Genomic DNA, 14,894 nt, shown 5'->3' on the forward strand with positions numbered 1-14,894 from the left:
ATTGTTCAACTCAGGATGTCATAAAATAATCAGATGTCAGATTAAAATGGCCAAAGCAGTCAGATTTGGATCATTTTTGCCTGTGGTGTGAACATAGCGTTTGAGTGGCTCTGCTTAAAACATAGAGGCTCTCACTACAATCTGGATGAGCTTAATCAATTTTACAAAGAATAATTAACAGAAAAAATAATGTCTAGATGTCCAAAATTGTAAAAAATAACAATTAGTTAATGGGAGAGAAGTACATTCTCATTTCCCCCCAACTTCACAATCATGTTCTGCTAAAATCCTAAGAAAACGAATGAACTTCATTGATGTAATATAAAAAAATTTCCAAAACAGTTTTCTAATATGTCATTCGGTTGTGACGGCTAAAACTAAGAGGAAAATGTTGCAACGATATTGAAAAAAACAAAGCTTTTATTGGGCAGTCGAGATGCAACACTAAGAACAAGTACAGGAAAAAAAAAAAGAACATTTGAATTTTGAAAAGAGGGTGATGGATACTTGATAATTGGTGTTAAAGAGGGTCAGATCACTTGAGAGGGTTGGATTTGGCCACCCTGTAAGAACAACTATTAAACCTGTGCAGGTAAGAGGACACTAAGCAGGCTTCAGTCTTCTTAATAAATCTTCTCTTCTGCTCTCTCTTTCTTCTGAATATGAAAGTGGAAGATTAAAGCCACTTAAGCTACAAGAAGCGAGTTGTTATACCCTTCAGTCGCATTACCTTTTGTAGGAAAATGTTCCATCAGCAGGAGGCTTTCAAGCCTGCTATTCGGTGTTTATCTCAAAAGCTTGCCAACCTGTCTGCATATTTATATCTCTTTGTTCCCCAATTACATTAGCAGCACCCTGCCCACGTCCTCATAGACTTTTAGCCCAAAACCATGTGCGATTCAGGGCCAGACAGCAACACAGCAGCTCGCCAGTGGGGGGTCTCAGATCGTCTGTGGATTACCAGTAGAAACAGGTTTCTCATGTACCCTCCTGCTGTCTCCTTGTTGGATCAGTATTGAATTTTATTTATTTATTTATTTTTTTTTTTTGCAAGATTAAATCAGATTAATTTATGGATTAAAGTCATTAATCATTCATTCCCTTCAACTTCCCCAACTTTCCAGTGAAATGCTGATGAACTTTTATGTTTAGAGTCGACTAGCTGGTGTGCTTTGAATCATTTCCCTGTTGCCTAACCCAGCGCTGGTTAAGTTTACCAACTAATGGCCGAATAATATTCTTCTAGGGTTTCTGCTAGAGAATACATTTCTTAGTTCCCACATTTATAGCAAGGCTTTCAGGTCCTGGAGCAGCAAAGCGGGCCCAGATCATCTCACTTATGCGCCAGATGTAACTGGACACACGCATTAAAGAAGTTCAGCTTTTGTCTTGTTGGTCCACACTGTGTATTCCCAAAAAATCTTGGGGACCATGAATGTCTCATTTCCACTGGGTGGAAACACTCCTGAATACACCGTACCATATAATATCGTACTGAACCTCACTTTTATTTTTGCACAGGACCAGTTAAAAATGTGCTTAATGTGGTGAAGCATTAAGGCACGACATGAAAGCAAAAACAGAATTAACGTAAGGGGGGGATAAACATGTTCACTATTTATACTCCGTAGAACTTCAAGTGATGTAGCATTTGTAAATAAGTTTTCACTTAGACATTTTGAATTTTGCAGGTTTGAGTTTTTTTGAGTAACACCCCAGTCTTAATGGCCTCCTCTATGAGAATTTCTTTCTGATTCCACAAACTGAAACTGTGCAGATTGATGTCTACTACAAAACCAAAATAGATATGTAATGGCTACTTAATTAACTCAAAGTTTGTCAGAAACTAGCTTTTTCTTTTATTTCTTTGCTTAGTTTCTCTCCTCGGTTTTATCCGAAGGACGATATGTAAGTGGCTCTGTTTGTCTCTACTGCCCCCTCTCTGTCGCCAATTCATATCATAAGTCTGGGAATTTATGAGAGAGAAAGCAGAGAGAAAAGTGTGTCAATGTTGAGTCAAGAGCCCCCATTGAATGTCTGCTAACATAGCCCTCCGTTGTGCAGGTTTAAGCTCATGAAAGGACATTAAAACCACAGAATCAGCACAAACATGGTCCATGTAGGCAAGTAGTTCATCTTCATCCCTTCACACACACACACGCACACACACACACACACACACACGCACACGCACACACACACACACACACACTCCTGAGCTACATGCCGAAGCTCTGTGGCAGCCTCAGCTCACTCTGCTTCAAATAAAGGCCCCTTTTTATTATCAAGGACACTTCATCATGGAGGGTGGGTGGGTGCATTACTGCAGGGAAAAAACAAGATTGTGACTCTGCATATTGTTTTTAGATCTGTTGTCTTGTTAAAGGTTTTCACATCATATCCGTTCGTTTCCATTGGGACCACAGGAACCAGATCTGCGGTGACCATCACTTGGCTTTTTCCGGCAGTTCATTGAAAGAATACTTGCTAAGAAGCTCAGAATGAATTGTGTTATTGGAAAAAAGGTTTCAGAGACATTGAGGTATTTTTTCATGGCAATACCACGGTTATCCTAAAGCATGCATTTAACCCTTTCATGCATAGTGGTCACTACAGTGGACACCTATCTGAAAGCCATTTTCTTGTGCTTCTTGTGGATTTTTATGTTATAAATACACCATAAACTACTGGCCATCAGCTGCAAATGCAAGAAATAATTTTTGTTAAATCCAATATGGCCAACAGACAAAAAAGCACGCCAACCGACCCGGTCCCTCCTTCTACTGTGGACGACTCTTGCAGGTGAAAAAAATAAATATTGTGACATCAGATAACCCCTAAAGAACAATACTACTGATGTATCTTTCAAATAACAATTTGGAGAAAATTACAGTCACCTCGGGGTTGCTGTGTTTGGAGTTATAAGAAGTATTAAGTTCCCACCACGCAATACTTGTAGGCCTGTTGCACTTAAACAGATCTTAAAAGTTGTTGTGCTGCTTAATATGCCATGTGTAGGTTTATTTTAATAATTTCAGTCTCAAAAGGAACTTAGAAACATCTCTTCAACTGAAAGGTGCTATGTAAATAAAGCTCTGCCGATGATCTCCTAAAACTTGCTGCTGATTATTTCCTTCTACGCAGTATCTACCATGAAAATAAACACATCATTAATCCCCTGGTTGCTTTGGGTGGCAAAGAAGGGATCTCAAAGGCAGGAGTTGATTTATGGGTAAATGGCTGCTTCCATGACAGGTAAAGTAATGGGAGGAAAGATTTTCTTTTTTCTTTTTTTTCTTTTTTTGCTAGCGGTGTTTTGCCTTTGCGGTGCGACATGAATATAAGACGTGAAAGAGGAGGTAACGGCAGCACTTGACTTAACCATGTAGTTTTCACTTTATTACAGTGGAGAATCGGTGCAGACATAAGAGATGGGTGCTTGCACACTTCATCTGGTTTGTGCTGGTGTAAGCTTTTACGGAGAAGGTTATATTGGCAGGTGGGTCTACATATGTACTGCCGAGATAAAGAAAAAAATCAAGCGAAAGAGACAAGTCCGCTGTCAGACAGCCGGGGCGAGCGGAAAGGCAAAAGGGAAAGACAAGAGAGTCAGACACAAAGAGGGTTCTAACATTTTCTGACTCAGATCCATGACTTGGTTGGCAGAGCTCCATATCTCCTGAATGAGAGTGCGCCTGGGTTCGTGTGTAGGGGTGTGTGCGTACGTGTGTGTGTGTGTGTGCTAGCTGAGAGGAGGCTGCCGGACGTGAACAAGAATCCCAGCCAGCTTCCCTTCAGCAGACTTGTTCACACAGGCTTTTTGGTCTCACACGTCAGCTTCTGTCCTAGAAATGGGTGCAGCCGTTGAGATGTGTTTCACCTCACAGAGGAGCGAGAAAAAAAGTCATTTAAAAACCAAACTGATGGAGGTGAAACAGTTTGCAAATAGAGGGGTGAAAATGTTCCAAATTAAAAAAAGATTCAAGTAATATCGAAAGGATAAAATCGTTCATAGTGTGTTTTTGTTCTAAAATGTTTTCAAACTAAACTCTAATTAAATTGTCTCAATAAAACAAAAACATTCCAATTGTTTTCCAGGCAGACCAGAGAGCAGGAAACGCCTCCGGATTTCTTCTACTTCTCCGACTTTGAGAGGCACAACGCTGAGATTGCCGCTTTCCACCTGGACAGGTGAGCTTTTCCGTGTGGTTCGCAGCGCTCGACCCACACACACAATCTAGAAACGGCGGATTTGTCCTGCGACAATTTCCATAGGATTAAGTGCGAGGGATTAGATCATGTGCTCGGAGAAGGGATCATCCCTTCTTTTTGCAATTGAGCATATTGATTTCGGCGTGATCCTTCGACTCCGACGACTTCAGGAGACACAAACTCAGCACTAAGAAGAGCGATAAATGAGAGAGGAGGAGGAGGAGGATGATGCTGGGAGCATGATAATTATTTTAAACGTGCTTACAAAGTCAAACTCTCACTCTCTCTTAAATTTGCTCTTCCTCGCACCTGTTTCACTGGGCAGGAAGAGCCAGACAGGAATATCACAGGTGTATCATTACCTACAGAACATGAGTTTAACTCTGCAGGGAGGCGTTCTGAGTTACCATCAAAGAGCAATTTGCCTGCACCATGCGGGGTTTGCCTCCAAATTAAACTTTGTGCACAACCATTGAAGCTCAGGATACCTGTCTGAGCCAATGCCGTCTTGTTAATTCAAACTGGGTCACGGTGGGATGGATGGGAGGATGTGAGAACACCTAACTCCTACAAACAATGAGTGTAAGCTCCATTTTTGCATTCCTGTCACACTTAAATGTTTAAAAATCATATCAGTTCTAATATCAGAACAAAATACCCTGCGTAAATTCAAAATAGAAGTTGTTAAATGATTACTTCGTTAATTTAAGGGAAAAAAGTTATCCAAACCCACTTGACTCGATGAGGTTAAAAAGTCGCCCTTATTGTTAAATCATGATTTAACTCTTCTGTAAGTCCACTGGAGCACAGAGAGACCTATTATCTAAAATTAAAGCAAATATGGAACAGCTGTCTGATATTTCCAAAAATAATATAAACATATTGATGATCCTGTAAATATTCTTTTGGCTAAAGACACAATGTTTTAGAAAAATAGTCATATGAAAACCGGTACCTGTAAAAGGCAAAAAAAACAAACAAACATAATGTTTAGTGAATGTTTAGTCTTAAATGCTGACATAAATGACTCTGACCTTAAAAGGGTCATTCATGCTCAAAAACTCTTGATCGTTGCTGGATTAAAATAATAATAATTCTGCAAAGAAATGTGGACAAAATTCCTTCACAATGGCGTAAACAAAGACTTTATGGTAGTTTTTGCCGCAGAGGATGACAAAATCCGTTATTAGAGGGAACATTTACTTTAATAAATAGGGCCAGATAGCTTTATTTTATTAATGAATAAAATCATTGTTTGAAAATTACATTTTTGTCTTTACTTAGGTTTTTTGACTGATACTAAGATAAGATGTGTTTGAGGATTTGATCCATTTAAGTGAAATAGAGAACATTTTCACAGCAATGTACTGTGTGTGTTTCCTACCCCTGAAAGCACCATTAAGAGTTAAGAGTTACAATCCACAAATCTGCTCATTAAGACATTAAAATAAATATTTTTACATCAAGGCAGCACAGCTCGCATAGAAAATTTAAAAAAAATAGTTCACTTTGGCTAAATCTATTCAAGAAGAAAAAAACGTTTTAAATGTTAAGAAATAATTCTCCAAAAAACACCTATGTGAGAACTAATTTAGAATAAAGATAAAAGGAGCTTTTTATTTATTTATTTATTGCTTTACTTTTTTCACATGATTCAAGGTTTCCATGAATCTCTAATTAGAACAGCATGACTCTACAGGATAAACATGATGTGATAAAGAGGCTCATTACTTTTAGCCACAGGCCACATGAATACCAAGCAAGATTGTTTGTAGAGTTATATTAAACAAAAAACAAAAAAAGTCTCCACATCTCACACCCAGAGCAGAAGGTGACATTTTGAAGTTGTCAAGTCTCTATAACAAAAGTTCGAAGAGATCCACATAACAAAACTGTTGTTTGGTAGGAATGCTAGGGGACCAAAGCACAACAGTTTTCTTTCCAACCGTCACAAATAAACATTGAGTTTACTCAACACGACTGAGAATGTAACTAGAACCCTGTGCTTTGGCACCAAGGTTGAGATTTTTAAAATAAACATTGCAGATGCATTTTGTATATAACAAAGAGGGAAAGTACCTCGTGTGATGTATGTGTGATGCTGTGGGCCAGTTTCTCTTCAAAAAGACCTGGGAACCTCGTTAGAGCTCATGGCATCTGGACCTTAAACCCAAAATCTAACGGACTAGAAGACTGACAGGAGTCAGTTATAATTATTCTGATGAATCGTTCATCAGAATAATTATACATTTTCACAAATATTCACCAGACACAAAAAGCAACCTTCATATATCAAAGTCCCCCATTCCCAAACCTCCGTCCTACAGAAAAGCCACTGCTTATTTAGTGGAAGAAAAAGCAATTAATTCCTAACAGGATTTTTTTTCACCACTAAATAAATGCACTTAAATTAAAAGTTGTCCTTTCCTATATTTGTTTTTCAATGTGAGTTTCAGCTCATGCAATAAAATATTAATTATTCCAAGGCTCTTTTCCCATTTTCTCTAAGGGTACCCAATGTATGTTGCCAATAGACACTCATGCATGCATGCTTACACACAGGTGCTCCTTTGTCACTTGGACCCAACATGACGGTGCAGTTTGCAGGCGCTGAATGATATCTTCTGTAGGGTAAAGTTTCACACACTCAGCCAGGCTGTTTGTGTGTCCGCCTGCTCCCAGGAGGCTCACTTTTGGTCTCAAATGGTTTCAGGGTCATTGGGGGCGGCAAACATACAGTGACGCAGGCTAAACAGGAGCTGAATAGGTATAGTGTTCAGCTATGGAAGCGTTAAGGAATAAAACGAAAAGGAACAAGAACAAAGGACTGGACCTGTGGAGTTTATGTAAAACCTGATGAAGCTAAAGAGGAAGAAATGAAAATGTCTGGGTTTTTTTTTTGGAGATCTTGCTGATTGTGCTGACTCTTTGAGAAACGGTAAAACTAGACAATAAAATGCTCAGTGGCCTTCTGGGTTGAGATTAACTTGAGCAAAAGCACAGAAACATTATAGAATGACAAATTATAAATGATTTTGGCTAATTAACATCAAATAGATCAAACAAGTAGTGATAAATTTTCCAGATAGATTTACAGTTGGGTATCTTTATTTAGATGAACATGAAGATGTCTGCACATGTCCACACAGGCAAATCAACATTGTTTTGAATAATTTTTTTAAAATCTCATTTAGAAATTAACTGCCTAAAACGTTTAGTTTTAATTTTAGCTTTAAATTCTAACTATTAATTAAAAGAACTCCCAGCTATATCTGAAGACTAGGGTGCAAAAATCTGAAATATGGATTTTGCTGCAATCAAACATAGACATAAAGCCGAATGATTTCTAAATCTTTGTTTGTCCATCTTTATCATTTTAGGGTCCTTGACTTTCGCAGAGTGCCCCCTGTGGCGGGGCGACTGGTCAACATGACGAGTGAGATCAGAGACGTGACGCGCGACAAGAAGCTGTGGAGGACCTTCTTCATTTCACCAGGTAGAAACTCCGGCTGTAGCTTGATGGGTAGGAAGATGTGGTAAGAAGAAACAAACACGGAGGAGCCATGTTTAACTGTTTTCCTTCTGCTGCAAGTAAACTGCAAGCACCAGCAGTTCGACCAGTCAGGCTGACAATCTGCTGAGCTCTTCGAAGCAGTGATGCAGGGCTGAGTGTACTGAAAATAAGATAGCAGAGCATGACAGGAACTGTCCACATGGTGGCGCTGTAAGTCCACAGATGCTCGGTGAAATTCTTTGAGAAGGAAATATAATCATGTCATTAGGCGACACAAATAAAGTTTTTGCAAATAAAAGAAAATGCAGGTAAACCATTTAGAAGATCACCATTGAATAAAACTTTCTGTAGATGTTTTCTAATTATTATAGGTGAGTTTAGTCAAAAGGGAAAGAACAATCCAATCAGAAATCGATTGAAGCGGTCTCTAACTAAACATATGATGAATTTATTTAATATTTAAAACATTTTCCAAATAAAATGTCAAACATAAAACAGTTGATTCTGTTTGGTTGTCTTTATTTATTTTAAGCAGATTTTGTCTTTATTATTAAAAGTCAAAGGAAATGTGAAACAATTCAAAATCTGTCCAGCCCTTTACTGCCTGAACTTATTTACAACTGTATGAAAAAATAATTTGTGTTTTTGCTATGAAGCAGATTCTGAATGATGTAGAGATGATCAATTTAAACATAGCAGATACTTTGTATTCAATTCAGTTCATGTTATTTATTATGTTTACTCACAACAAATGTCATCTTACGGCACTTTATGCAACAAACATATTCATTTTCAAACATAAATATGTTGTTTTCAAATGCATTTAATTACACAGAACAATTATGAATGATTGGCAGGTTTTCCTTAAATGAGCCAAGGTTTGTTTTGGCTTTTCGTCACCCTGCCTCTTTGCCATTTTCTCATTATTCGCTTCAACATTTTTGTCCCCTCATTCATATTACATACAAACAGATCTAACATAAATGTGACTAAAACGCTCCTTTTGCCTTTCTCTGAGATCTGAATCTGTCTCCACTTTTCCTTCTTCAGCCAACAATGTCTGCTTCTACGGCGAATGCTCCTACTACTGCTCCACGGAGCACGCTCTGTGCGGTAAACCAGACCAGATCGAAGGCTCGTTAGCAGCTTTCCTACCTGATCTGAGTCTGGCCAAACGCAAGACGTGGAGGAACCCCTGGAGACGCTCCTATCACAAGCGCAAGAAAGCAGAGTGAGCAAGTTTGATCGTGATTAGATGGGCTTTATTCTGTAAAAAATAAAGAAAGAAAGAAATTATCAACACCTTTCCCCCTTTTTTTACACGTTTTTAGATGGGAAGTGGATCCAGATTATTGTGACGAAGTGAAGCAGACACCTCCATATGATCGTGGCACCAGACTGCTGGACATCATGGACATGACCATCTTTGATTTCTTAATGGGTAAGAAATTAAATTATTATTGATAATTATTTTTGTTAAACTCATAGATGAATTCCACTCATGATTTATTATTATAAGAGACGAGAAATGTTTTGTAACGCTCTTCTTTTACTACAGGCAACATGGATCGTCATCATTACGAAACTTTTGAGAAGTTTGGAAATGAAACTTTCATCATTCACCTCGATAATGGAAGGGGGTAAATACATTCAGCAATTTTTTTTTTTTTGTTGCACCCGTATCCATGTCAATGCAAGGTTGGTGGCAGCATAGGATACTTTAGGCAACCAGCAAAAGCATTGATGCCTCTTGAACTCTTTCACCGAATCTGTTGTGACAAAATGTAAAACCACTTCAGTGGGCCAAGAAACTGTAATTTATTTATTCTAAATTATCTCCGATTCAAATAATATTGAGCTTATTGAAAATGTCTCGTGATTGATCACACGTTTATATGTTTTTCCTTTGCTTGTAGATTTGGAAAACACTCGCATGATGAGCTGTCCATCCTCGTGCCGCTCAGCCAGTGCTGCAGGTCAGATTGTTGGTTAAATCTGTGATAGATTTCCATAATTTGTCAATTTGATGCTTAGACACAAAGTCATTCTGAATAATACAGTTCAGATCAAGACTTTGTAAGGTATGTTGTAAATGTATCCTATATTTCACTTTCTGTAATTAGCCTTAAAAGTGTGTTTTAGTGTTTGAGTGCTGTCATCACTATTGCTGGAAATTTTTCAAAATAATCGTCTTTCCGTTTACTTTGTGCAATCTAGTGTTTTGGTTCCCATTTATCCAAACCCTGTTTTTTTTTTGTTTGTTTGTTTTTCCCCTGTGGTAAACGGCTAGTTATTCCGTCAAAAGTTGTCAAAAAAAAAAAACCTCTCTGTGTGCACCAAGAAACTCCAGTCAGTGATGATCATCTAAGTGTCACTTTTAAATTTAATTAACTAAATTCAAATAGATTCAATAGGGTCACAGTAAAAAACATCTGTATTTTTTATTTATTTATTTATTTATTTGCTTCAGGGTCAGAAAGTCCACTTACCTGCGTCTGCAGCTGCTGGCCAAAGAGGAGTACCAGCTGAGCTCCCTGATGGAGGAGTCTCTGCTGCGAGACCGCCTGACCCCCGTTCTGATCCGGCCTCACCTGCTCGCCATGGATCGGAGGCTCCGGCTGGTTCTGCAGGTTCTGGCGGGCTGTATAGATAAAGAAGGCTCTGTTAACGTTGTGGAGGAGGACCTTTCTGGGGACACAGTCACTCACAGGGGCCCAGCCCACAGGTAGTGGGGGAGAGAAACCACCAGGGTGGCAACATGGACCCCCATGCAGCGTTTGGCTGTTTACCTGTTGGGATTGGACCAAAAATCCCACCTCCGAAATCAAAGCTGAATTCAGTGAATTCCAAGACTGCCGTCATTGCCTCTATAGAAAGTGCTTTTAGGTGTGTTTATATAGATAATAATAATAATTAAAAAAAAACATGCTCATGTGGAGGCTTTATATTTGTCATATACAGGAATATTTTCTTTTTTTTCTGTTTGAGACATAGAGGATCTCCTGCTGTGTTTTGATTTTTTTTTTATCCTGGTATGTTTTATGTGTTTTTATAAATACATAACCAAATGCAACACACTGACTGACTGAAGGGCATAAAGTCAGACAATATAAGCTTTATCATTTATCACGACATAGCAGAAGACTTTGTTAGAAGCTAAGCAAGACTTATTGTTTTTAGTGAATGTTCCAAAAACTATGACATGCCTGGAAACTAACATCTTGTAGCCAGGAGAACATGGGTGTGTAAAAACATGCGTTTGTAAGCTTTACTTCCCTCGGCACAGACTTACAGAAGAACAAGCTGGATGTTACTACCTACTTCTGAAAAGTATAAATCACAGATTACGTTTGTATTTTACACTGTAGTACAGTAGGGATTTTGACTTTGTTTTTCTTGTTATTTTGTTGTTCAGATTTTTCATTATTTTATCTTGCACTACATGCAGGAAGCAAACGACATAAACATGAAAAAATGAATTCAGCAAAACAAACAAGTGAAAAGACATTTCTGGAATACAACCTTTCATTCATAAAAACAGACCCAACGTTTGTGTAATCAGCTTAGATATAATCTCAACCTCACTGTCATTTTTCCTCTGTATTTTTTGGCTTAGTAAGCTTTGGTGATTTTTTTTTTATTACTATTATTTATTTGGTGCACCAAAAAGGGAATACTTTGCTGTCATTACTTTTACATTGTTCTTTTGCTTCAGATACTGGAAAATAAAGATGTCATCATAAATACTTTAGCTAAAACAACATAACAGAACTTAAAAGTTACTTTTCAGAACTTACCTGGAACATTCTGAATCTTTCAGGGAACCTTCCCATTATGTATCAGGTACTCTCATTGATCTTCCATTGATAATTTCTAGATACTTGAAGGAACTCTCATGATTTTTTTTTTTTTTTTTTTGACCTTGTACTTTCAGGAACATGCAAGGTACTTTCTGGAGCTTTCATGAGACTTACTGGTTTCTTTTGTGCATTTTACTGCAGACTTGTAGGGACTATTGTGGTTTTATTGTGGGGTGACTTCTAATAAAACCATGACTGGGTATTCCTTTGACTGTCCCAGGACTTTCATCAAAACTTTCAAATACAATTACCAAGTTTCATGAAAGTTTTGGAACCTGGAAAGTGCCAAATTACTAGTCAGCTTCTAATACAGCACGTTTCCTGAAAGAACCAAGTAATTTCTAATAAAGCAAATAGTATCTATTAGGACAGAGTTTGGCAAGTTCGGAGAGGTTCCTGAATGTACTCTCTAAGATTAGGAAAGTATGAGCAGCATCCTGCATTCCCACCATCCTTTGTAATTGTTTAGCTTTGAGACTGACATTATATTTGATCACACATTTCTGTTCAGATTATACAAAACTACAAAGATGTTTAATTTTAGAGATTAAGTTGTGCAAGTGTTGCCGGTGCAATTGTATTTTTTTTTCTTCTTCTTCTTCTAAGAGTCCTGTGTATTGGCTAACCCAGTACTTGTGCAATGCCAGAACTACAGTACTTGAATGTGTTTGGGTTGGCAGTATTAACGGGATTCCCAGAGCTACAAACGGTGTGAAGTCGACTTAAAAGAAGTGCTTCTGGGCGAAAACAAGAAACTAAACGCCTCATCCAGACACGGGCATAACCATGGGGCACTGTTTCATGTTTTTTTTTATATTTTCTGTGTAAATACCTATAAATATTTTGAAGAGCTATTGAGCTGCACTGCACAGTGGTTTGCTTCTGTTTCCTGCTCTTGCATTGTTACTGTGAAGTTTACGACATGATTAAAGTGTGCAATAAAACTAAAAGGGACCACCGTTTTTTTTAATTTTTTTTTTTATGTGGATGTTGCTGGGGATGCGTGAAGTTTGATGCCCGGGGCGTAGCAAATTGCTGTTAGTTGCGGGGGGGCGGAACGTATGATGCTGTCCATGGTGCTGAAGAAACACAGCGACCACTCTGTGGTTTACAGATGCTCTGTCCATGGTGCTGCTGGTCCATCATGTCCCCATCAAAGGTTGAGTAAAACTGCAGTGACAGAGACCAGCACCAGGTCCTTTTGATTCAAAACAGAACAGAACCAGGCAGAGCATCTTAGATTGACTTTAGTAATTATGTGCCCCATCTGCAGTGCCATAATAAGATGTAAATTACATAAAGTTGGGGTATATTTTGAAATGTCAATTTATCAGATGTTTATTTGTTGATCCTGTTTTTGCGTTAGGACACATGACTTATCAGGGCAGCAACATAAAAAAATATATATATATATATATGTTAAGAACTTCCGCTTTTTCCAATTCAGAGTAAAAAAAAAAAAAACAATTATACTGTTTCTTTGCCAGTAGAGGGAGCCAGTGGGCAGCTTTTCTGATTAAAAAAGAAGTACAGTCATGGCTCACTTGGTGGCGGTAGAGTTTGGTTAAGATGGCTACCTTGTTTACATCTGACGTGTTTTTGTTGTCTTGAATTGACATCATAGCCGGAGATTTACTTTTGCGTTTCGCCGTAAGTATTCTTTGTGACTTTAATCTAAGCTGAATGTCAGACTTTAACTGGACTTCAGTTTAATAAGGTAGCACGACAACACTGCTAGCAAAGCTTCCTCAGTTTTGTGAACAGAAAGACACCTGTTGGCTCAAATTAAATCTGAATATTAAAAATAGGCAGAAAAGCCCTTAATAGCCTACCCACGAGGTTGTGTGCTAACACAAAAGTGAAGTTGTGAAATTATATGAACAGAAATAAGCCATTTGCTTCTTTTTGTCATTGATGTCTTACAGTATATATTCTTAACAGCTTTTTTGTAGACTAAATAATTTTGTGCAAGTTTTCTTCTTCTAGCAGTCAGAAGTATCAACACAATTATGGATCACTCAAACTGAGCCTTGATGTTGTTTACCCTCCACAGCACACGGGCCACGTCGTCTCACTTCATTCAGAAGCAGCTTATCCTGCCTAGTAACAGCATCAAACGCCACTGTCCTGCCTCTATGGCAACAGAGAGCCACCCCTTCCTGCCCTGCAACCAAACCCCACTTTCACCTTCATCCTGATCCTGATCCATCACCAGGTAACTTGAATAGATGTTTCTTGGAAACTTGTAAACAACATGCTAACAAAATTATCTAACAGACGTTCAGCAGAAATACTTCAACATTTTGGGAGTAAATATTCAGTTAATCGTGAGGCAGGAATTTGAGTCAAATCTTGCTGCAAGAATAATGCACTTTAAGATGCATGCCAACATATTTTGATTAGCTGTAGCATTAACAGATCCACTGAAATCCAGCCCCCCCCTTACTGCTTTTTAAGTAGAAGCTGATGTTAGCGATGCAGCACAGCTAGCTGCTACAGGCAGTAAAAAAAGCAGCTGTTCAAAACTCCCATTACTTTGAAAGATTGCTTATGTACAAAATGATATTGCTTGGCCACAAAATTAGCATGTATTGTATTTAGTGGAGTAAAGATACATTCAACTGCAAATCCAAGTCAAATAAACACAAGTTTAATAAAATTTCTACTCAGACTGGAATTATTTAGTCTAGATTTCAATGTTTTCCTTAATAATTAGATATAATCAATAAAACAGTCCTTTAGTTTAGTGCCGACCAACAGCTAAGAATAAGATGCCAACTTATTGGAGGCCATATCAGTAAAACTGATTTGAGTCAACGAGCCTTGCAGAAAGTTCTTCTTAGACTCTGACTGCATCCACATAACAGGAAATCTATTTTCTATCTTACTTCTCAAACAAATATAATAAAGGAGTCTGGCTTGAAGCACAACGCATTCATATCCAGAGGTCTTAATAATAGCATGGATTTATTACAAATGATAGTGTAGTATTTTGCAAGAAGATCTCAGGATTACCGCAGTACGTTCAGTGGATTTTAAACATCTGTGCCACTGCTTTAATACTGCAAAATAGTTCTATAAAAAGTTTCGAAACTGAGAGAGCCTGCGTGCGAATGAGAGGGAGGTTGATGGGAGAGTTACAGGACGGAAGAGAGTAAGTACCTGAGTTCAACCATCAAAGCACCAGGCAGAAAGGTAAAGCAGAGTGCAGGCAGGTGAAGTGACAGAAGGACAGCCGAGATTATTGAGAGAAACTAATCTTGTGGGCTTTCTAAATGTATTTGATATTTTAAATGAGGTTGGCTCAA

General features: G+C 38.2%; 1 protein-coding gene across 1 annotated transcript in view; it reads left to right on the top strand.

Annotated features, from left to right (window-relative positions):
• Nucleotides 1-12,536, top strand: part of fam20ca (FAM20C golgi associated secretory pathway kinase a) — a 41,235-nt gene extending 28,699 nt beyond the window's left edge. Inside the window, exons 4-10 of the mRNA XM_008416823.3 lie at nt 4,099-4,191; nt 7,593-7,708; nt 8,777-8,957; nt 9,058-9,167; nt 9,285-9,366; nt 9,643-9,702; nt 10,197-12,536. Coding sequence (XP_008415045.1) covers nt 4,099-4,191; nt 7,593-7,708; nt 8,777-8,957; nt 9,058-9,167; nt 9,285-9,366; nt 9,643-9,702; nt 10,197-10,455 — 901 coding nt within the window. The 3' untranslated portion in view covers nt 10,456-12,536. The remainder of the gene's footprint in view (nt 1-4,098; nt 4,192-7,592; nt 7,709-8,776; nt 8,958-9,057; nt 9,168-9,284; nt 9,367-9,642; nt 9,703-10,196) is intronic.
• The last annotated feature ends 2,358 nt before the right edge of the window (nt 12,537-14,894 follow it).

This window comes from Poecilia reticulata, chromosome 8 (genome assembly GCF_904066995.2).
Source record: "Poecilia reticulata chromosome 8, P_reticulata-male-v2, whole genome shotgun sequence".
NCBI classification, from domain to species: domain Eukaryota; kingdom Metazoa; phylum Chordata; class Actinopteri; order Cyprinodontiformes; family Poeciliidae; genus Poecilia; species Poecilia reticulata.